General features: G+C 38.6%; 1 protein-coding gene across 1 annotated transcript in view; it reads left to right on the plus strand.

Moving 5' to 3' along the window:
* JAG2 (jagged canonical Notch ligand 2) overlaps nt 1–25,280 on the plus strand; it is a 92,919-nt gene that overhangs the window by 60,530 nt on the left and 7,109 nt on the right. The window contains 18 exon segments of the mRNA XM_045015764.1: nt 1,246–1,376; nt 1,806–1,925; nt 5,131–5,244; nt 6,629–6,742; nt 7,371–7,484; nt 8,073–8,119; nt 8,452–8,625; nt 11,355–11,505; nt 12,029–12,193; nt 12,878–12,991; nt 14,896–15,009; nt 15,485–15,598; nt 16,725–16,841; nt 17,961–17,988; nt 19,272–19,357; nt 21,854–21,967; nt 22,147–22,262; nt 24,595–24,843. Of these exon segments, the coding sequence (XP_044871699.1) occupies nt 1,246–1,376; nt 1,806–1,925; nt 5,131–5,244; nt 6,629–6,742; nt 7,371–7,484; nt 8,073–8,119; nt 8,452–8,625; nt 11,355–11,505; nt 12,029–12,193; nt 12,878–12,991; nt 14,896–15,009; nt 15,485–15,598; nt 16,725–16,841; nt 17,961–17,988; nt 19,272–19,357; nt 21,854–21,967; nt 22,147–22,262; nt 24,595–24,843 (2,182 nt within the window).

A 25,280-nucleotide genomic window follows, 5' to 3' on the forward strand; every position in this document is an offset into this window, starting at 1 on the left:
AATGTTAGTGCCATTCTTTTCCTGCATTCCAAAGGGGCACTGATATTGAGACACTGACATTGATATGAAAAATGTAGCTTTGTTGGCTGACTCTCCTCCCTCGCAGAGCATATGGGGATTATATCCATACAATGTAGCCTAACAGATTTTTCTAATGAGACTTTCTGGATATAGTGAAGCATATTTAACAACCAGTTTAACTAGTTGTCTGTTGAAATGAACTGTCAAATAGGATTGTATTGGAAGATGTAGATGGTCCTTTTTAAGAGAGAGTCTGAGGTAAGGAAGGAATTCTTGCTGTTTTTGTTGGTGGTAATTTAAGATAAGTACACCTATCTCTTGGGGAAGTCTCTTTAATGCTATAGTTAGTCAGAGTTTCCTTCTGACTTAAAGCCATAACTTCTGGTTGGAGACAAGTTTTTTTTTTTAAGCATAAGACAAAACTTCCCTATAGAGCACACCAGGTATTTTTGCTAACGGAATTCTGGCCTTGTAGTATGTCTGCATTGTTATAAACAATCCAATCAGAAGGGAAAGGTTTTTGAAGAAACCTAGTTTAAAGTTTTGTTACTAAGTGTTAATTGCTTTAATTTTTGTATTTCTCAAGTGTTCATTACTTTTTATTTTGTCTGCTCCAAGTAAGGAGGACACTAGAATAAGCTGCTAAAGAACAGTGGGAACATAAGACTAAATCTGCAGAAAGAGTTCTTAAAATAACTCAGAGAAAATTGACAAGACAGCTGCATCTTTGATCACCCCCAGTCCTGAAATAAGTGTAGTACTCTAGAACAAATTAGCTAATCTCTCACCAGCCATCTTCACAGAACAAAAATACAATGTATGCCTCCTTGTCCACTAAAAGAATTTGCAGTCTTCATTTCTAACAATTAATAGGTTATGCAACCCATCTTTTTACACTACAGTAAGGCATGATAATTTCTAACTGTGTAGGGGCTGGATCTCTTGTGAAAGAACAGGTATGTATGTGTGTGTACTGTTTAGAATAAGTTACTGTGATATTTTGGGGGTCTGCTTTCTTTGTTCCTAGTGAGTTAGAGTAAAGATGCATACCACTCTTCAACTAGGCAGATTGCAGAACAAGCTCTAAAAGAGAAAATAACACTTCAATATTCTGTTACATTTATCATTCATTATTTTAAACAAGTGGATTGTTCAACATGTAACACTCTGAATACCTGTGCCGCAGATAATTAAGCGCGTTTAACATGTGCATTTACTTCTTAGGTGTCATTATGGTTGGCAAGGACAGATCTGTGATGAGTGTGTCCGCTACCCAGGTTGTGCTCATGGGAGCTGTAAAGAACCATGGCAGTGTAATTGTGAAACCAACTGGGGTGGTCTGCTGTGTAACAAAGGTACTTAATATTAATTTACAGGAAAAAATAATAAAATTGCTTCATTAACTGGTAACTTACTAGTTTTTGCAATGTGCAGTTATCTGAGCACATCTGTCACAAATCTTTTTTGTGGCAGATGACTGCTCAACTGTCATAAGAATAAAACATTTTAAAGCCAGGGGTTCGGAATGATACATTTTACCCTGTTACTGATACAGTTGTCTCTTGTCCATCCTTTCCAATTCCACAGAGAGCAATGGGATGACAGGCTTGCTAGTGATTGATGACTTGAAGTCAAAATGGATTAAGGGGGAGGAGGACATAATGTTATTCAAGCCAGGAAGGCGTTGTATGTCTGCCTGAAGTCTCTTGACTGTGAACTAAAACAGTAACTTTGGGATTTATGTTACACCTGTCAACTGGCATTTTCTTTTCTTCTGTGTCCAGATTTAAACTACTGTGGAAATCACCATCCATGCTTGAATGGCGGAACCTGTATGAACACCGAACCAGATGAATATCACTGTGCTTGCCCAGATGGTTATTCTGGAAAGAATTGTGAAATTGGTACAGATGATCATTGCATGCATCTACTTGAATGTGAAGCTATGTTAAGCAGTTGTAGAGGGGAATGAAAGCTGTGTGCTCTTGGTGGAGCTCTCAGCAGCCTGCTGGTTTCCCTGCAGTGATGCATCTCCCCCATCTAAGCCACATATGGAGAGAGGACAGAATTATTTCTTTCAAGGGGAGTCCTCAAAAGAGGTCACTTCCAAAATCCTGAGTGTTTTCCTTTCTGGGAAGCAGGAAGAGGATTTCTCCACTCACCTGCAAATTCAGGTCCTTGGAGGGAGGGGTACAGATGAAGCTGGCTAGCAACAACCTGCTATCTTCCTCCTTAAAGACCTAATCCAAAAACTACTGAGGACAATGGAAAGTTGTCCGCTGGCTGCAGTGGAGATTGAATCAGGCCCAGTGTGTCTCCTTCCTTACCTTTTTGGGGTTTTTTTGTTTTCTTTGTTTTATTCTTATGCTGCCTCCCCTTCCTCCCCCCCAATATTAAACTGTACCATATTATTTTGGGAAGGGGGTGCAGGTGCACCTTTTTCAGCTGTACTCTCTCCTGTCTTCCTCCTGTGCACACATGCACATATACACCTGGATCATCTTAAGGATGCTACAGGCGTTTGTGAAAGTCACTTCTAGCCCCTGACCCCTGTAGTAAAGTAGAAGTCTACCTGGGCAGGTATTCTGTGATCAAAGAAAAGGGAGGAGGGCACTTAGTAATATCTTAAAAAAATATTGTTTTAGACAGTCAAAAATTAGCCACTTATTCTCCTGACCCTCACTTTGAAGAAAAGTAACTGCATTTCCCACAAAGGTATATCACAATTTGGATCCCATTCAGCAGGGTTAAACTATGTTTGAAAACTCTGCTCACGGCCTGCTATGGAGTATTCCCAAGAACGGTTGATTCTAAAATGTTAGTTACAAAACTATGTTCATGGGAGCATAGAAGAGCTTTTCAAGCATAATTCTATTGCAATCTCCTCCCCTGTAGCCTCCCTGATGTCAGTCTCGCAGCTCTGAGTCTATCCGATTCTACTCTGAAAATTATTTCCTCTCCCACAGTTTCATAGCTATGCTATATTTTCCTTTATTCTCTCTTCCCTGGTGTTTTGACTGTTGATGTTCAAGACTGTACTGTACTATGGTTGTGGGGGGAGGGATAGCTCAGTGGTTTGAGCATTGGCCTGCTAAACCCAGGGCTGTGAGTTCAATCTTTGAGGGGGCCACTTAAGGATCTGGGGCACAATCAGTACTTGGTCCTGCTAGTGAAGGCAGTGGGCTGGACTCAATGACCTTTCAAGGTCCCTTCCAGTTCTAGGAGATTGGTATGTCTCCAATTATTATTATTTATAGATTATCCTTGAATCTTCTGTACACATCTCATTTCTTGTTCTCACCATTGCCCCCTGCACTCTTGTCCCTGCCCATTTTAATTGATGGGCTATCACTCTGCTCACTGAACTCTTCAGACCACTCTGTAGACCTCTTCTTTTTTCTTGCCAAACATCCTAAACCCCTTCAAAAATCTCACTTCAGCTGTTGTTCCACTGCTAACCTCCAGTGTTCACCACTGGAGCTCCCCTTTGCTACTCCAGCATCTAATCTCAATTGGATGGTAACTTCTTAATGTGACTCTTCCAAATGACCAAAATCTGCTGTTCTTCATGAATCATCACTGTTGGCAGGGGGAATAGTGTCCCTACTCTTTCCCCAGAGCACTTTTCCTCCTTTCTTCTCTCTCCCACTTACCTATTGATCTTGATATATAGACTGTAAATTTATCAAAACATACCCCTGGTTTAATTTATTCTCCTACAGAGCTATGTGGTCTAGTGGTGCTATGGAAATAGTCAATCTTGACCTATGGTTGTAGCTAGCTGAGCTTCTTGCACCAATGTGAGTAACATGGACAACAATATAGTACTTTCTTCACTTTGGTAAAGTGTGATGGAGGAACTTTCTAGTTCGCTTGGCAAAAAGAGAGATGGGGGCTCAAAATGCACGTGTGGCTCCTAATTCCGTGGCTTTTTAGCTATAATTACTATAGATTAAGGGCTAGAAAGGCTTATTGCACTATTGTAGTGTTAAATCACTTCTATTTCCCCATGACTGCTGCCCAGGGCAAACTTTACATTAAATATGTGAACAGGGTTACCTCCTTGTGGGTTAAGGTCAAAAAGGGAAACATTCCCTGGTAAATCTAAATCGGGGTAGGCAACTTACGGCACATGTGCCGAAGGTGACACGCAAGCTGATATTCAGTGGCACTCACACTGCCTGGATCCTGGCCACCGGTCCGGGGGGCTCTGCATTTTAATTTAATTTTAAAAGAAGCATCTTAAACATTTTTAAAACCTTATTTACTTTACATACAACAATAGTTTGTTTATATATTATAGACTTAGAGACCTTCTAAAAACATTAAAATGTATGACTGGCACACAAAACCTTAAGTTAGAGTGAATAAATGAAGACTCAGCACATCACTTCTGAAAGGTTGCCGACCCCTGACCTAAATGATCCAGAGTCTAACTTGATTTTAAAACAACTGTTTCTCTGGTTGTGAAAAACCTTCCAAAAATAATCCAGTGCATTGCTGTCCTGAGTTTGCAGACCACTCTACTTTATAGGTTCCAAGGCCAGAAGAGAGCACTGTGATCGTTTAGTCTGACCTGTAGATTACCAGCCATCGGACTCCCCAAAATAATTCCCAAGGAACAGCAGCAGAGTGAAATTACTCTGTCAATGAGACCTTTCTCACTTGAACTGTTGCTGTTTATCCAGTCAAGAAAGGCACTGGAGCAGTTCAGAAGTGAAAGGTCAAAAAGCAGAGGCTGTGGAGGGAGTGGCAGGGAGAAATAAGTTGGTGGAGATATCTCCAAGTGTCAGGTGGTTCTGAGGCATTAGTTGGTCTCCCATTTGCTTCCTAGCAGTTATAGGAGGTGAGAGGCTGATATGAAAGATGGTGCCCCTGAGCAGGGTCCAGGTTCAGTCCCCTGATAGGAATCTAGTACCCTTCCCATCACAGCAGGTAATGATGGGAGAGCCTGAGCTTCCCATCTGTGCAGGCATCCTCCCTTTTTATGTTGCCTCTGGCTGGTGAGTTAGTTCTGACTAGAAGGTGTCCAATAAAAATAATCTTAGACCCTGGTTGAGATGGTACTGTGTAATCATTCTGCTTAGGAAGACTTTCTTTTCTCTTTAGCTGAGCATGCTTGTGTATCAAACCCTTGTGCTAATGGTGGAAGCTGCCATGAAATTTCATCAGGCTTCAAATGCCTTTGTCCATCAGGGTGGAGCGGACCAACATGTGCTGTTGGTAGGTACAATTCAGCTGAATTTAGCATATTGGGCTTGAAGGGTTGTTATACGCTTGGCTAAATAAGCCTGCTCCGTGGTAAAGTGGGTAACATGCTGTTCCAATTGATTTTTGTTCAGTAATTGTGATTTCCAAACTGTTTTATCATGTATTTCTATGGTATTGTTCTTGAGTTACTTAGAAAAACAGGAAGGCATTGAAAGAAGCCGCTATCTTTGCAGTATAAGACTAAAAGTTAACCAGAGCCTAACTAAGGACATGTTTGCATTACAAACATACATCAGACTTGCATACAAACTTCATGGGTGTGAAAGATCTGCACGGCTGATCAACATAGTTATACCGTTCTAACCCCCCAGGGTAGACAGCGCTATTCAACAGGAGAGCTTCTCCTGTCAACATAGCAAGGACCTCTTGCAGAGGTGGCTTAACTATGCTGACAGGCGAAGCTCCTAGCAGCATAGTAACAACTTCACAAAAGTGATACAGCGACACTGCTGCAGCGCTGTGTGTAGACAAGCCCTAAGTCTAACTACCTGCTTTACGTAACACAGCGTATATATGTTATGCTCCAAGTTTCTTTGCACCTAAATAAATCAATCTTCCCTCATTGCAATAAATGTTACGGAAGTGTTTCTCTTCAAGCTGCTTAACTTACAATTTATATGTAAATATTTTGTACTCCATTCTATATGGGTTGCTGATTAGTGATGTTTTAACTCCATAACAACACAGGAGAACCACTTAAACTAACTTAAGAGCAGAGTGTTTTGTTGCTGACTTCATATTAGCGATCTGAAAGCCTTTTTAGTTGGAATATGTGGAATTTAATAACCAGTTCATAGTGGGTAGAGTGTACTAGTTCATCTGCCTTAGGCAATGTTCGGTTTGGTTTGCTTTAACTGAAGGCAACCTATGAAGGAGTTCTTAAACCTTTTAATCTGTGCTAGTCGATTCAGTGAATCTTTGTACTTTACGAAGGCAGATCTTCCTAAAATTTTTGGGACTCATAAATTTATAAACAGTGGTGTACACAGCACTGTACAGTGGGAGAACTGTGTTTAAATGGCAGGCTTCAGTCCCCAAAGAGATTTTAGTTTTATTGGGATATAGTGGGAAAATACAGAACAGTATACTAGCAAAACCAAAAAAAATTGCTGAATGTCACAATACTGAGGTGTCATAGATCACAAATAGAAAGTCCTCAAACTTTTTTCATGTTGAGGTTAAATAAGAACAAAGGTTGGGATTTTTCTAGGCAGTGCAGAGGATTTATCCACACTGTTTATTAAGATGTGTGACTAAATCCCCTACTCCCTTTTGAAAAAAACTCAATTCATACTTTCCAAAACTGTTTTATATCAGCTACCTTTGCATTTTACAGATATTGACGAATGTGAATCTAACCCTTGTGCTCGTGGAGGGACCTGTGTTGATCGTGTTAATGGCTTTGAGTGTATATGTCCACAACAGTGGATTGGAGCAACCTGCCAGCTTGGTAAGTAATTGCTTTTTATGGCTCTTGAAGACCATTCCACACTTTGCATTTACTCCTTTTTTTTTTAAGGGTTTTTTTGTATTCAGCTCTTATGTCAGGATAGATATTTCAGTGAACTTTGTAAGATGTGGGTCATTTACTCTTGATGTCTTGGTTCCTGCTTAATAGTTTTGGTAGCAAAACTGGACATGAAAAGCAAACACTAGTACCTATAAGCATCTAAAGCCCAGACCTACATACAACTGTAACAGATATTAGAAGATGTTTACTTTTCTGTTTCAAAATGCAATAGTGGTGATGGTAGCTCCTTCTTAATGGTGGCAATGGCTGATTTATAATTAGCTTGACAGTAATTTACTCAGGGAAAAGCCTTCTCTTACTTCCATAATTAACAGTATTTGTGAGATTTGTCTAAGGGGAAGATGTTTCTTTTACTTGCATGTAAAAGAATGTAAATGAATTTTCATTGAAAAGCTACAATATAGAGAATTTTCGTGGCATACATAAGTAAAATTCTACTGTTCCTTGTAATTGGTGCTTGGATTGCATGGAGGCTTTGCTTGGTGCAAAGGGGATCTGCTTCTGGGTTTGTTCTTTATTCTCTTCTTTCTTTTATCTTGTTTCACAGATGCTAATGAGTGTGAGGGGAAACCCTGTCTTAATGCTTACTCTTGCAAAAATCTCATTGGTGGATATTACTGTGACTGCATTCCAGGATGGAAAGGAGTAAATTGTCATATCAGTTAGTATTTCTTCTTTTAGTGTGTGCATATATATATATCGACCCCAGGATAACTTGCTCTTTAAAAAAGAACTATCCCACCTAATGGTAGCATAGTTCTAAGTGACTGGAGGGAAAAGAACTCTTATGCTGTTTCAAAATATCTCTGTAGCTTTCCTAACTTTTGGCAAAGTAAACGGAGTGCATATTGAAGTCTATAGAAATGTTTTATTTAGTGGATATAAAGCATTTATTGAATATAAAGCGTTTGATTTCTGCTGTGGAATTGGACTAAAACTGTAAACATACAAACACACCATATATTGAATAATACAGTTTAAAATACAGTCTTTCCGTTCTACCTTAGAAGAATATTCTATCAAATAATGAGCGTAATTGATATGATACGTTAGCTTGTATTCTGATTTAAACATGAATGAGTTTTAAGGCAGTCAAAAATCAAACCTGTTTACCCCTAAGCATCCTGTCAAAATCCTTCCCTCAAAATAATTAGTACTGACTTTTTTAAATTATATTCTGGACCCTTAGACTTCAAAGGGTCCAACTTCTGCTTTAAATTCTTAATGGCTTTGTATATTTTTTCAATAGATATTAATGACTGTCATGGACAATGTGAACATGGAGGGACTTGTAAGGTAATCCTTTTGTAAAATATATTAATCACATTCACTTTTGTAAGGGAAAAGGTGCTCATCTTTAAAATCTTAAATCAGAATTCATATTAATTAGCACTTGTATGCAATATGTGTATCTACAGATTAGTTCAATAAGAAGTGGGAGGAGAGACAAACTACTTGTGTACTGCTTAATTCATGAGTTTGATTTTATATCTTTTAATGGAGCCAAAATCTGACTGATGCTGTTTGTAAATACAGTATTCAAGATCAGTCTTGAAAATCTGAGGTACCACCGTACTTTACAGTAAACATTTCCTTCCAATCTTGCCCTTTCCTCCCCTTCTATGTAGGATGAAGTGAATGGTTACCATTGCTTATGCCCTCATGGTTATCTAGGAAAAAACTGTGAGATAGAAATAAATGAATGTACAAGCAATCCATGTCAAAATGGAGGACGCTGTGAGGACCTGGTCAATGGATTCCGTTGTCTATGTCAGCAGGGCTTTGCGGGATCTTTCTGTGAGGTGAGAGCGATGTTGAAATTGCTGTAATAGCTTTGGACTGAGTTCTGGAAAGAAAGGTATCTCAGGTTTAAATTAGAGCAGCCCAAGGCCAGAGCATTACAGATTAATGCAGCTGTTACTTGATACTCTGTGTGAATAAGCAAATTTTGTTGTACAGTGAGTGGTATAGTGGTTGTAACATTTAAAGCTACAGCCTAATGCATGTAACTGTAAAGCATTGTAAGCACATGTATTGGTGAATCTTTCTAAGTGTTTTAAGATTCATTATTTCTTTAACAAGTCTAACAATTTTGCTCTGAATTTCTTTTTGAAGACCTCTGCTCTTTTGATATACTAAAACATGTATTTAGGCCTAGTCTTGCAGACACTTAAGCCTGTTCTTAAACGTACTTGTGAGTAGTCCTTTTGACTTCACTGGGACTGTGTGCTTCAAGATAAGCATGTGGGTAGGTGTTTGTTTCATAGAATAATAGAAATGTAGAGCTGGAAGTCATCAAGTCCAGCCCCCTGCGCTGAGGCAGGACCCAAGTAAACCTTGATCATCCCTGATAGGTGTTTGTCCAGCATGTTTTTAAAAAGCACCAATCATGGGGGTTCCACAACATTCCTTGGAGGCCTATTCCAGAGCTTCCCTATCCTTATAGCTAGAAAGTTTTTCTACTACCTAACCTACATCTCCCCTGCTGTAGATTTAAGTCCCTTACGTACTTCTTGTCTTACCTTCAGTGGACGTGGCGAATAATTGATCACCATCCTCTTTATAACAGCCCTTAACATATGTGAAGACTGTTTTCCGGTCCCCACCTCAGTCTTCTTTTCTCAAGACTAAACATGCCCACTTTTTAAATAAAAACTTTCCTCATCGGTCAGGTTTTCTAAGCCGTTTATCATTTTCGTTGCTCTCCTCTGGACTCTCTGATTTGTCCACATCTTTCCTAAGGTGTGGCCCCCAGAATTGAACACAGTACTCCAGCTGAGGCCTGACCAGTCCTGAGAAGAGTGCAGAATCTGGATATTAAATCTGATATCTCACCAGAAGTGTGTGGAGATGTTGCTTGCAGCAGGGTTTAAAACTTGCATACAAAAGCATGAGTAAGAATTAAAACCACTCATGATGCTGAAGATTTGTTTTTGTGGGGAGGGCACTCAACCCTTTCTAAACAAAACCTATAATTCTTCCCCTTAACATCCAGTATCTAGTTTTTTTTATTTTCAGAGTTGTGTGAATTTCTGAGCAGTGTCACAAGCATTGATACAACTGTAGAACAGCAACATCCACCAGTGAGGGTAGATTAGAATTTAGGGATTTCTTCAGTTTAATAAAAGATTTCAAAAGTAATTCCTCTGCTTGAAATACAGCTACTTTACAGTACCAATACCCTATCTTTTTTTTTCTTTAAAATTTAAAAAATGAGTTGCCAGTAACAGCCGTGGACCAGTTCTTAAGCTGATCCATTAACTCACAGCTCAGATGCTATTTCTACATGGTCTGATCATTTGAATGCTCTTCCTTTTGCATGGTTTCTAGTACAATGTATAAGTTTATCAAACCCAATGAATAATAGAGGGAGTTGGCTGACTGCCATGAGTGTTGCAGGAAATCGCTGCTGCTGATTCCAGATGCTAAAGTAGCAGCTACTGAACTTGAATTGAGAAAGGGAAATTTACTGTAATGGAAGGAAACAAATGGAAACTTCTGATAGAACAAGATCTGAGAATATCTTTCTCAGAATCTAAATGCTTTTTGTAGTCTGCATGAAATGCTCTCTCAAAGAATAGAGCAAAATAGCTTGCTGAAAACTCTCTAATTTCAGTTGCACATGCTGCATTGAACTGAAACACGTCTATGATATTTGAGCCTTTAAGTTTTACTTTTATTATTATTTTCTTTTGGCTACGGACAGTTTTTTCAGACTGTCTATAAAGTTGTCAGAATTACATGCAAATAATGAAAACTCTGCAGTGAAGCTAATAAAATCTCCTCCTTCCCCCCCCCCCCCCCAGGAGAACACTAAAACAGGACAGTACTTAAAGCTTTTCCTAAAGTAAAACAGGCCCTTGAGAATAGCAGTTGGTAGGAAAGGTACCATGGTATAGGGTACTTTTTCTTTCAATGACATGTAAGGGCTGTTTTAAGCAAATGTAGCAGACATATGAAGACTATATATTAAGATGAGTCACTTCCTTAAAAGGATGTGTCTGTGTAAAGGTTTACATGCTGTGAGTTTTTGGTCTAAGTTTGGCATTTTCATCCTAATGATAGTAACAGACAGGATTTAAGAGATCTTTTAAACCACCTTTCTTAAATATGCACATTCATGGTTATAGTATTGAGTATTAGAGAGCATACACAGAGAATTAGTAAAGGGTAGTGATCACATGTGACATTTCTTGAGTTTAAATTTTGTATTTTAGTTGTGCATAATTTCTTACCCTTTTTTTACACATTCAGCTTGCTGACAAAACTAAACTATTACAAACAAGTCCTTGCTGAATCTTCAAAATGATCCTTTATAGTAGTAACAGAACTGCTTTGCAGTGAACTTGACTAAAGTAACTTGCAACCTGTATCAAACTATAGAATGGCATGCCATACAGACAATTTATAAACATTGTGTTTAATATTAATTTCCTGATTAAAATAATTTCATCTGTGTCAATGGCAACACTGATAATGCTGCTTACTGTGCTGGGAAATAGTTCCTGATAGCTGATTCTCTTTATTACAGATGGATATTGATTTCTGTGAACCTAACCCTTGCCAGAATGGGGCTAAATGCTATGATCTAGGAGGAGATTATTACTGTGCCTGCTCTGATGACTATGATGGAAAGAATTGTTCTCACCTCAAGGACCACTGCAAGAACAGTTCTTGCAAAGGTATGTGCTGTCCCCCAGGAATTCATTACTAGGGCAGTCATGTAGAACACAATGGGAGAAAAATGGAGAGGATTATAGGGTGGCAGGGAGTAGTGTCTCTTACCGAAGTGCTGTAGTTAGCCTGTGTATGCAGTGTAGCTGTAGCGGTGTCAGTCCCAGGTTATTAGAGAACAAGGTTGGTGAGATAATATCTTATTGGGCCAGCTGCTGTTGGTGAGAGAGACAAGCTTTCAAGCCACATAGAGCTGTAGAAGAGCTGTGTGTGACTCAAAAGCTTGTCTGTCACTAGCAGAAGTCAGACCATGTCAAGTACATGATGGCTGGGGGAATGGGAAATATGCTTGTAATCTTGTGTATTACTTAATATTATAATCTTAGAATGTGCATAAAATGTCTTCCAATAAGATATGAACAATGTGTTCACTACTCTAAGGTTAAAAAAGCCACAGTTCTTGGTTGGCACAATCTTTTCTATATATAGCTAATGGTGTTAAGAATAACTGATTTACCTTTTTATTCTTAGTAATAGACAGCTGTACAATAGAAGTATTCACAAATGCTACGCAGGAAGGTATCCGTTTCATTTCATCTAATGTTTGCGGGCCTCATGGACGGTGCATTAGTCAGCCAGGAGGGAATTTTACTTGTGCCTGTGAGAGGGGTTTTACTGGAACGTACTGCCATGAAAGTAAGTGGAAGTCTGTCCTGTCTGTCTATCTTTTTAAAGAGTTTGAAGGCTTAGAGATTTTTTTTTTCAATCATTAAAGGAACATTGCTTTGAAATTTTCTTTAAAAAATGGACAGCTAATGTTATACAGAGTGCTTCACTTCTAGGTCACTTGTTCAAATCCACATCATATTGGTGATGACTGATACTATTATGATACTATTTTAGTTTTCTCTGTAAAACCAGTTGTGGTTTTAATCCAGATTTTAGGGAATGGGTGTCTTCATTACAAATGGCACCCTCATGGGCAATCCCTCCACAGGAAGCTATGGATTCATTAGACGTAGAGTTTGAGCTTTCTTGGAGCAGGTTTTGAGGCATATTGGTGAGGCAGTGTAAGAGAGCCTGCCGTGCACTGTTAGCATTTTTGGTACAGTGACTTAAAGTATTTGCCAGATGGAAGGAAATTCCCAGTATTAACAGTGAGAATATGATTAGAACCACTTAATAATTTGTGTGTGTGTGTGTGTGCGCCCATTGTATGTAGACGAATGGAGCACATAAGTTCCAGAGCTGTCAATCTGGCACACACTCTGTTGGACGTAGCTCTTTAAAATGTTTAACATAAACCTGAAATTGTCTTCTGCATTTAATGCACTGATTAACATAGTCCCAATTATAACCCTGTGTTAACTTTCTCTTTAGATATCAATGACTGTCTTGGAAAACCTTGCAAGAATGGCGGGACTTGCATTGATGAAGTAGATTCATTTAGGTGTTTCTGCCTAAGTGGCTGGGAAGGAGAATTGTGTGACACAAGTGGGTACAACTAAAAATTTCCAGCTTTGATAACGTATTTTTTGAGGCATTTAGTTTGCAGTTAATAATGTTGGAATTGGTCAGAGAAACTCATTCTATAGAACCATGGCATTTCCTATTCCACTTGCCAAATGACTGTTTAGGAGGCTTTAAGAATGCAGCTTCTAAGGGGATCAGTTATTTAAATGTGAATGTAACCTGATTTTGCAATAGTGTGCTTTTGATAAAAGCTTTCAGTAATTATCACTCTTCATCCTGTTAACTAATGCTTTCTAAATAGTTAGAGGAAACCATATGCTGGTCCTTAGAACATTCTTGCAACACAGTTGTCACCATACCAAAAGCAATCTGATAGTCCAGGTGTAGTAAAAACCAAACAAACCTGTGATATGAATCAGTCTTTTATGATGGAAATCTAGATTAATGCCCAGACTTGGGCCACAACTAAATCTTAAGTGCTAGAGGTTGGAAGAATGGAATAGCTCAAACAGTCTTCATTGCAGAGATGTTTGTGTTTTTTCTTCAATTAAACTCTAAGATAGGATCATAAATCCTCCTACTGATACCTCCAGAAGTACTATTAGAGTACAAACCAAAATATGCCAGCCAGAGGCTGTCTAGGCTAGTTATTTGTAATTGATGTACTAGAGTATCCTGGGTAACTGCCCCAGAGCACAGGTTTTTTTTGTTTTTTTTCCAAGGACTTCTGCTTCAGAGGTATGCCATCCACCCCACTAATGAGAACCCACTGAGTCATCTAATACTGTAGATTAAATATATAGCAAAAATTGAACTAGCATATTTTTAAAAAGCATCACCATAACAATTTGATGTAATTTGAGTTAATTCTTTCCTTCCAAACTTAATATAACCTAGATTTTAGAATGTACTATCAATTGTTACCAAGTTATATCCTATCTGGATCTTTTTCCATGAGGGAAAAACTTCCCCTCTTGAATGAGTAGGGCCTATGTTCCTACCACCTTGGACTGATGAACGCAAAGAGGGTAATATTTGATCAGTACTTGGATGGATTACTGCAAAGGAGAAAGGAATTGATATTTTAGTAGATCTCTCTTCCCTCTGAATTAGAAAAGCATTTCTAAACCTTGGATTTAGGGGCTTACTAGGGTATAGCAGGTGCCATCTTTCAGATGAGATGTGAAACAAGGGCCTTTAACTCTTTGGTCCTTTTGCAAGAGATGTTAATGTGGTGTCTTGGCTAAATTCCATCTTAGATCATTGTTCTGCCTACAAAAATTTGCCCCCGTTCAACAGAAAAAAGCATTATTCTCTTCCTCTTCTAAAACTCCCAGGTATTACTAATGGTGTCAGTTGATGATTTTATCTCATCCACAAAGTTTATCGGAGGGGCCAAGTATTTTAATTAGCAAATACTGAACACCACTTAGAGGTGGTCCCTCTAGGTCTGGGTCGAGGCCCATTGGTAGGGCAGTATGGGCCTGATCCAGAGCCCCATGAAGTCTGTTGGAATCTTCCCACTGATTCCAGTGGGCTTCGGCTCAAGGCCTGGTGTAAGGAAGCTTGCCCTATCGCAGTACCTGTTCTATGGGTAGCAAAAGCTCGGTATCCAGATTGGTCAGTATAGTACCTTTCCCAATAATTGTTTTGAATCTGAAATATTCTTAAAGGAAAATTTAAACATCTAAGGCTTCTTGAATTCATGGTTTTCAGTCTTAAACTCATGATTCTCATGTCATCTTTTTGCTGCTGTTTGTGCCAAGGTCAGAAGCTTTCTTTGCAATTCTGACCAGTTCTTGTCTCTGTCTGGAGACATTTTATCTCTTTACAAAAGACAATATACGGTACCTAACTTTTAGAAAAAGAAACTCGTCTGTCCCAGTCTACCGCATTTTGTTGAGCATTTTGAATTTTTTTAATAGATTTTAACGACTGTTCCCCTAATCCGTGTCACAATGGAGGCCGATGTATTGACTTGGTGAATGACTTCTATTGTGAATGTAAAAATGGTTGGAAAGGCAAAACTTGCCATTCACGTAAGTGTTTACTTTGTTCATATTCATCTTTTGTGCACATACAGTACTTCTATTCTTTCTCCCATAGAGGGTGGAGGGGAAACTACCAGTTTTCTGAAATGGATTTGAGACAGCACCTGTGGAGGAATCAAAGTCCATATTCATAATCTCCTTCCCAGTCCAAAAGTGAATTCTCCCCCCCCCCCTTTTTTTTTTTTAAATAAAACTCTTGTGCAGCATTTTAGGTCTGTTGAATTAACAGTGGAAGAAAAAGACAACTGACATTTGCTTGATTTCTTTACAATACCAGAGCAAATGGAACTGTGCACTTTCTTAATGGTATTACTTTGAAATATAAAGTTTGTTCTAAAAACTATAAATCAAACTACATCCAAACGTACTCTGCAATGTCTGTCACAGAAAATGTTTAATATCTTGGCTAACTTCAATTTACTCTTGATGTGCTGCTTAGTTCTTATTTTGTTGTGGCTCCTAGGTGAATATCAGTGTGATGCCAATACTTGTAGCAATGGAGGAACATGTTATGATGATGGAGACACTTTTAGATGTTCATGTCCTCCAGAATGGAAAGGGAGCACTTGCAACATTGGTAAGCTTTTAACTTTACTCACTCTGTGGTACAGTCCAAAATGGGCTGAGACAGAGATGATTCTTGATAGCTCTCAAATGTTTGGTAATTGGGAGGGGCTAGTTCAAATCCAACCCAGTGGCCAGTGACCATCTGTTTTTTTTAATGCCTTTCATTTAGACTCTGAACAGGAATTTTGTCATTTCTACCTAGTATTCAGTAGAACGTCCATATAATAAAATATATGCATTACAATTAGCACCAAGACTCCTACCTACTAAGACTTCCAGGAAAAGATGGAATAGGCATGGAGAAGCATGGGGGGGATAGCTCAGTGGTTTGAGCATTGGCCTGCTAAACCCAGGGTTGTGAGTTCAATCCTTGAGGGGGCCATTTGGGGATTGGTCCTGCTTTGAGCAGGGGGGTTGGACTAGATGAGGTCTTGAGGTCCCTTCCAATCTCTATATTCTAAGTTCACTGGGAGCAATGTGGGAAAGCTTGCATTGCTGTGTTGGGTGGGGCTGGTTTTATTTTGTTTGGTTTTGTTTTTTGTTTGGGGGGGGGTACCTATGATGTGAACAAATGGAAGACATCAGTCTCCATTTCTAAAGAACTGTTTTCATGAGTACTAAACTTCCACTAGGAATGTGAGATGAAAAATTTAGATGAAGACAGCACAGTTTTAGTCATTCCACTGGGCTCTGGTTCCATTTCATATATATCGTACTCATGTTTAACTAGGTTATAGAATTTTAAATCATAGCTTGGCATTCATCGTTACCACATTGTGTCCTTAGATGTTGACACAGGAAGAGTATGAGGCCAAGAAACTAGCAAGACTTTTGGATTGGACACTTGTATGGATAACAAGAATATCCAGAGTTAGTCATAACAAAAATTTGAAAGATATATTAAACCTCATGCTTACGGCAATTTCTGACTAATAGGGATCAGACCTAAGACAGGGGATATAATATTCTATATCTATATTCCTAAACCTTCCCTTGTATCATCTGGTACTGGCCACTGACCAGATGGACCTTGACTCTGACCCAGTATGGCAGTTCCCCATTTCATAGGTTCAGAGTTTGAAATCCTAGATTTTGATACTGTTTTACATAATTGTTTTGTTTGTTTTAAATCAAAGCTAAAAACAGCAGCTGTATTCCTAACCCTTGCATGAATGGGGGAACATGTGTTGGCAGTGGCGATTCTTTTTCTTGCATCTGTAAAGAAGGATGGGAAGGACGTACATGCACACAGAGTAAGACTTCCCTTTTTTTCCACTAAGATACTAGGGGTGTCTGGTACAAAGCTGTTATCTAAACCAAAGCAGGTTTTTAATGTTCAGGTGCCAACATATATGAATCATTCAGGCTAGAGGGGACAAAGCTTGTCTAATGAACAGTGAGAGCTTGTTTGTTTTTGCACCTAATTTTTGCCAGCGTAAACGTTTAATTTCCTATGGAGAAATGATCTTTGAAAGTTTATTTCCAAAACTTTACGAAGATTTGTTTTCTCTCTGGATATTTGTCTCTAAAACTAGTAGCAGGAGGAAAAGCAGACTGAACTATATAACCTGTTTAGAATGCTAAAATGGCTGGCTTTTATTTTCCTTTAGTATAATATTTCACTATTTTAGTGACATACCAACAGGATGGTTTGTTTAGGTGGGGCAAAGCATGCATTTCTGCTGCTTCAAGACATAACATGAAGAAAACACTGCATCTGAACTACATTTTCACCTTATTTCAACTCTGAAATTATGCCTTCATTAGATTGTTCAAAGTTGAATATACTGGTGATATTAACCCTAAAAACTCTGAATTTGCTTATAATTGCAAGGTTTTGTAAAATAAATACTTTTTTAAACAAAGTCTTTACTGTAACTGGCTAAATTGCAAACATGCATATGAAAGGTCAAAGGAGTAGAGCTCCTTTAAGAAACTAGAGGCTGGTTTAATTAGCAATAGCCAATACCATTGTAATTGTCAATATAGTCTTGCTGTCTGTTCCTGAGTTTAGCTGCTATCCCACAGCACTTTAATCTCTGAAGTTGTGATCTGTCCAACTGAGACGAGTTCAAAGGTCACTGAATTAAATGGCCAGATACAATCTTTTGCATTTGTCACTTACATTGTATATAAAAGCTAATATTAAACCATTTTACTGTCATCTTATGGAGTTTCACCTGAAAACAACCCTTTTTGTAGTTCATGCCATATTACATTTCCTTTATTGTAGATGAAAATAAATTTTCTTTTGGCTTACTATGCTTTTTCCTTTTAGGTTTTTAGTTTTATTATAGATTTAGTTTTACAGATTATAATTGGCATGCTATATATTTTAAAATTCATACAATTCATTTACTCTTCTATTATAGATACCAATGATTGCAACCCCCATCCATGGTAAGCACTAAAAAACTTCTGTTTGTTCTTTTATTTTCATAGCACTTGAACATACTGTTGTGTTACTCTTAAAAATATTCATACTTCAGTGAATCAGAATTGCACTCTAAACATAATTAGACTGGGCTTATAAAGAAAACATTCTAAACATTCTTGCTGAAACTTTTAACAAAATATGCTTTTTTGTGCTCCTTTTTGTTTTTACTTTCTGCCAACAATAGAGCAATGTAGAGTTCACTGGTGAAAATATTTATAAGAATTTATTTCCAAACCTTGTGTTAGTATTCATGCCAGAAGTACTTTTGAAAGCTCATCCAGTCAAAGAATAGAAGTATTAAATAGCATTTTATGTAGTGAATCTCAACTAAGATCAACATTTAAAATATTTACTATCAAGTTTGAATGAAAAATACTCCCTGAAAGAAGAATGTAGCCATCGCAAATTTTAGTCCACCCATATTATTCATTGAAAATTACTTGCTTAGCTCTTACTATAATATATACAAGAAATTATATCCCATTTAATATCAAATATTGGTTCTGAATCTTCTAAAATGTCTTAGTGAAATTTGATAAGTAGCAGGATATTCATACACATTTTCTTGATACTGAAAATACAGATTCCTTTGTCCATTGTCTAGTACATTTTGCTACTAACAATGCTACTCCCATAATTTTTTGTTTAATGTAAAATTTCAGTTTTTTAAAATGCAGATATCTGGGTTAAGCAAACATCCAATAAATCTTGCAAGTTTTCATTTTCTGATCCAAACTCTGCATTTTGTACACTTCCAAACAATCTGGGAGAAAAACCTTCAATTTCTATTTTACAGCTTGTGCACAGCCATTGTATTTTTTCCTGAGTTGTGTTCACATCTTTATAAATGTTCCTAATTATACTTTTTTCCCCAGTTTCTATAATATTGTTTTATCAGATGCGTTATTAAGCAATATAATTTATCTAACAGTATCCCAGATATCCTTTCTCTTAGTGGGAACAGACCATACCTTTAAACAGCAGCAGAAGGTTTAATTAACAAAGGTTTAATTAGAGAGACCAACAAAACAATGCATATGGTTTATTAAATAGACTCATATTATGAATTAGCAAGGATTTTTAATTCCATATTGTTGAACAGTGAGAAAATACCATGAATAGGGACAATAGAAATTTGCATTTGAACAGACTATTATGTGAAAGAACTGGGGGTTTTGCTTATCTTTAGGCTTGTGAACCTACCCTGAGAGGATTCATTGTAATGATAGGTTTATTATTTTTACAGTTACAATGGAGGCATCTGTGTAGATGGTGTGAATTGGTTTCGATGTGAATGTGCTCCCGGGTTTGCTGGTCCTGACTGCAGAATTAGTAAGTACCTGTATGGCTGAAGGACTGAGAGGTCATGCCATCAAGACCCAAAATCTTTGTTATCTTGACCCTTTGACATTTCATGCATTAAGCTTCGGTCAGCTGTACCTCAAATAATGAAGCAGAAGCTAACTGAATTATTCATAGACACTGATCCTCACCTTGTGAATAATGGGCTCTTTTTTTGTCTGGGACAGAATCCCTTTATTCATTTGATAAATGCAACTAAAATGACTTGGCTTAAATTGTACTCAAAAGATCTGTTGCTGGATTTTATGTAGGTGTTTTTGTTTTGTTTGGGTTTTTTTTCCTGCCGTTCGCTTTGTAGTGAGAGAGAACAGTTTTGCATATTTTTATGCTTAACCCATAACAAATGCCTTCTTTGCGGTAATAACTTAGTGTTTCTTTACTCTGGATTCTTACTGCCGATGTAACGGGTTGGAAATTTCATAGCTAACTGAAACAAAAAGATGAGGGCAGGGTATAGTCACATAAGGAGTAATGCATGGAACATGTGGCACCACATTTGCAAGCTTATCTTAAGGACTGTTTAGTGCTATCCTTCAATACGGACCATGAGAACTGTAAAAACTGATGCATTTGATGTGGCTTGTAAGGTGGGGAAATGGAAGGCCAAAAGAACATGACCCTTACATTGAAACATTAACTTTGTAGTTAATTTAAATAAAAACCCGAAATGGTTAATACTGTGTAACCCACACTGATAGTGTGGCTCTTTGCTCCCCTTCGTGGCAAGACCACACATAGACTGTCTCTATGCCTGTGCACCTGGTCCTTCAACTCAAGCAAGAGTTTCACGCCTTTAGGCCCCGAGTTCCTGGGTTTACTCTCTAGATGACCCAACAGGGGATATCAAGTGGGGAGCCAGGTGTTACCTTGGCAACTGTCACCCCACTTACAACGATGCCCTTGGTTGGATTATCTGCAGATATTGAACCTGGGACATCTGTACCTAAACGCATGAGCAAGTCCATTAGCTTCAGAGGCTGAAGCAGACTCTTGTGGCCTAGTTATGGGGTGAGGGATAAAGCTATCCTCTATTAGCATGGTTACAGCTGTATCTGTTACAGGGTTCCTGATTTGCACTCTTCCTTATTTACTCTGTAGTAAGCTAGAGAATTGACCCATGAATCTTTCTTCAGGGTGACAGTGGTACTGAGTGAATGCTGATCAACATATATATGGTGATTTGATAGACTTAACTAGGATCCCTTTGAAAGGAACAAGGAGTGGTAACATACTCTACTTGCTTGGTTTAGGTACTATTGTATTCTCCTAAAACCCCAGCCAATTGTAGGATTTCGTTAAGAATCTAGCACAGAATGGTAAACTGCTCCCTTGGCCCTCCAGGAGGACATCAGAGACAGTGAGAACTACATGTACTTCCGCTGTCATTTTCCGTTAGCTATGCTGATAACTGGCATGTTGCTGTTCCATGCCATTTTCACTTCCAGTTACAAACTACAACTTAAAAACCACACTCGCTTATATAATGATGGTGAATCTTGGGAAGAAATCTGTTTTAAAAGTTTCAAATATCATTTAAAATGTTTGTTTGGGAAAAGGAGAAATGCTGAGACACCCTACGCGTTTTCCTTTCCAACAGTAGCCAAGTCTACCCTATAGCAGCACAGCTGCACCTGACTGCACCTTACTCCATCTCGGCGGGAAAGATCAGCTATGTCCTGCCAACATAGCGCCAGAGTGGACAGCACACAACTTCCATCACTTAGGGAGGGAGGGGAGGTTCTGAGCGATGTAAGTTAGATTGACTTAACGGATAGTGTAGACCTGCCCTCAGTGTTCATGGTTTTGCAACTTTATCTGTATATATTCTGATATTAAAGGATGTGTTGTATAAATGACAGCTGTTCATTTCCTTAGCATTACAAAAAATACATTTCCCTGTGCATCTACATATGCATTTGATTCTTAGCCCTTTTTTTTTTTAAAGGGGTGGGTTTTTATGGCCAAGCATATGAGTTTCTTTTCAAAAATTCTTGCTCTGATTGCAGGAGATTCTAAAGATCTTTTTAAAGTAAGATAATAGCTCAATTTTTTGTTAAACTATTAATTCGATCTGTTTTCCTCTCCTGTTGACATTAACAGAAGTTACATGGGTGTATGGAGAAGAGACTAGACTCATAAATGTTACTTTTCATCATTTGATGGGCCAGATTATATTAACAAAGTCCATTTGTTTTAAACACGGCCAAGCCAATTTACTACTTAGTGCTTGAATTCAGATGCCTACATTAATGGACATGCATTTTAATAAGGCTCAACCTGCTGCGACTAAGCAGCTGTTGCATGTAGCACAAAAGTCTCAAATTATTTCTTGCACAGACCCATAGCAAAACATTCCTTACAAGTGAGGATGGCAGATCATGTCCTGTTTGATTGCTTGTAATTAGGCATATAATGAAACATGCTGAATCTTTGCCACTCACTGATTTACTTGTTGATTTTATTTAGACATTGATGAATGCCAGTCCTCCCCTTGTGCATATGGTGCCACCTGTATAGATGAAATAAATGGATACAGGTGCACCTGTCCTCCTGGAAGAGCTGGCCCTAGATGCCAAGAAGGTAACTTTTTTTCCTTTTTTTTTTAACAATTAGAAGACTAACTCAGGAAGCAACTGAGTATTTCATTACTAACGTCGTTTTTATTTATGCTGTTCGCTCTTGTAGATAAATCAAATTAATGTAGGCCTGTATTTAGTTCAGTGCTTTAAAAGACTAACTGTACTGCAATTTTTTTAAAGTGATTGGTTTTGGAAAATCTTGCTGGCTTAAAGGAATGTCATTTCCTCATGGCAGCAGATGGGATCAAGAATGTAACAACTGCCACTGTTTGGATGGACATATTGACTGCACCAAGGTAATGATTAGACCTATAAATATTCTTCTGAAATACTCTTTTCAGCTGTACTTCTGTACCTGGATTTCTTCATGTGCAATTAGTAGTCTTCAGTCCCCTTCCTTCTGTATTCTTTCCCCATGTACATCACCCCTACTATATACTATAATATGTGTATCATATTGGGTAAGGTAATATATGTATCATAGTGGTAAAGATGCATGATAAATTCAGTTTGAGTGCATCATCTGCCCACTAATTCGTCTCCACTTTGCTATATCGAACATTCCAAACTTCTGCGCTGCTTTCAGACTATCACTAGAATACAGTGCTTGTGTTCAGGACTGTACAGTTGGACTTGCGGTACTAACACAGACTGGCTTTTCAGCTGGAGAGCTATGAAAAATAGTACCAATGTTGCTCATTGCTTGTGAGTTATACAGCTAATTTCAGGTGAGCGCCAATAATCTCTGTAATACTACATCACAGTATAGTCTCCTACAAAATTTGTAGGAAAAAATGCCAAGTTTAAAAAAAAAAAAAAAAAATTTAGCCACTTTGCAGATTGGTCCAGCAGTAAAGCTCGCTGCCGTTATATTCTTTGTCCAGCTACACATGCCTCAAGTGCAAAGAAATAACTAAGATTTTCTAGATCATTTTCAGATCTGATATATTTTAAAAACATGATGATTACGAGCTTCTTGGAGGCTCATTATGATGGTCCTAGTGAAGACTAGTGGGTGCCGTGCAAGTGAGGTGATCAAAGGTGCGCTATAAGTGGACTTTATCACAGTAAATAAACAGCTTGTTTTTGTGGCTCTTTCATACATAATGGAATAAAATATATGCTTCCTTAATATCCAGAGACACAAGGTGGGTGAGGCAATATCTTTTACCTGAAGAAGAGCTCTGTGTAAGCTTGAAATCACGTCTCTCTCCTCAGTAGAAGTTGTCCAGTGAAAGACATTCCGTCTAACGTCCTGGGACTGACATGGCTATGACAAGACTGCCTACATCCTTACTATCCAGTCTGGACTTCCAAGGGCACCATATGTGCTCCTAGGAGAAGAATCTGTATAACATTAGGATACACCATTTACTGGTGTATACAGTTAGAGTATAGCTGTGCTTGAGGTGTTCTGTACCTCCCAGTAACTGTGTGTGCCTATAGTATACCTCCCTAGGAAGGAGGAATGAAGTGTGTTAGTGAGGTAGCCTGGTACTTATTCACCTGAGTGTCTCTTCCCACCCCAAAGTTATCAGGAAGAGGTAACATGACCCACTGCAGTGGTTCTCAACGAGGAGTCTGGGGCTCCCTGGGGGGCCACAGGCAGGTTTCAGCGGGTCTTCCAAAATAAATCAGAGAGCAGGGGCCAACATATGAGACTCTCTGAGGCCCCAGGGTAGAAAGCTGAATCCTGAGTCAAAGCTAAGCCTGAACCCTTCTTCCCAGGCTGAAGCTGGAGCCTGAGCAACTTCGCTTCGCAGGGCCCTGGGCAATTGCTCTGCTTGCTAACCCCTAATGCCAGCCCTGGCTTTTAACCTACTGGAAAGCAGTTGTGGCATGGTGGGCCATGGAATTTTTATAGCATCTTGTGGCGGGGGGAGGGGGCTCAGAAGGACAAAGGTTGAGAACCCCTGGCCTAGTGGATAGAACACTCCTCAAGCTTAAGAGGAGGCCCACAAACTATCTGCAGAACTAACTATTGTCATCCTTCAAATTCCTCCTTAGGGCTCTTTGTAGCCATCACAGAAAAGATGTGACACCACATAAGCTGCTGCTGTGCTGAGCCTACTGCCCATCACACGGACCAAAAGTGTCTCACTGTTTCTGTCCACTTCCCTTTGTATGTTCTGTAGCCATCGGTTAGTTTGTAAGCAGGGACTCCTCTCTTGTTCTGTGTTTTGTACAGTGCCTAGCACAATCGGGTCCTTGTCCTAGGAGCTATAGTAATACAAATAATAATCGCAGCTCTGCCACTAGTGTGCTGGGTGACCTTGGGCCTCATTTTCCCAAAAATGTGGATAATGATACTTAGCGTCTTTAAGTGCTTTGTATGAAAAGTCTTGTAAGGCTGTGGTGGTGATCATCATTGTCACACTAGGAAAACATGGCCAAGCTTTTATCCTGAGTATAAATCTGAAGCACACTATTTATTAAAGAGAGATACAGTAGTTAAAACTACAGCACATGACGTGTAGGAAATGACTGTTTTCAGTAAGAATAAAAGTCGAGTTTGATCATTACCATTTTCTGTGGCTTACTGGTCATTCCTGTAAATTCTAGTTATAATGCACTATTGTAGCTAATCAACAATAACTCACGGCATTTTTCATCTCCTTTAATTTCTAGGTGTGGTGTGGGGGTAAACCATGTTTATTACAGAAATATCAGGATCATGCAAATAATTGGTGCCCCATTGGTCAAGAATGCCAAGAAATAATGTATATCAAATGTTTTCAACCACCCTGTACCAACTGGGGAGAATGCAGCACATCAGAGCCTCTACCTGTCAATATCAAGTGTCCGCCTAGTTCTGGATATTTAGACAATAATTGTGCCAGAATTACTTTAATTTTTAACAGAGACAAGGTACCCCAGGTGAGAACAAAACTGTTATACTTGCCCAATAGTATAGAAACACTAGATTCTGGTGTATACCCTGTGTAGGTGCATATAAAACATGCTTATTATCAATGTCTGCTACTGCCCTCTGTTTACAAAGCTGCTTTTTATCATACGTGTAGCTGTACTGTGAGAACTTTGCTCCATGATGTTGTCATTCAGCCACAATGCGCGCAAAAAAAACCCCCACTGTAATTTAGAGGGCTAAATAAGGCTTATTTTAATATTTCTCCTTAAACATGTATATAAAACTGGCTAAGTACTTACCAGTATATGCTGTTCAGACCGCTCTGGTTCTCTCCAGATATTGCTAGAGTAGACCAGAGAATCTGTCCCACACTTGTTTTTGCTAGAATTCATATAACTGTGTAAAATAAATTGATGAAAAAGCTGCATACACCAGTAGCCTTTTA

This window comes from Mauremys mutica, chromosome 4 (genome assembly GCF_020497125.1).
Source record: "Mauremys mutica isolate MM-2020 ecotype Southern chromosome 4, ASM2049712v1, whole genome shotgun sequence".
Classification (NCBI taxonomy): Eukaryota; Metazoa; Chordata; order Testudines; family Geoemydidae; genus Mauremys; species Mauremys mutica.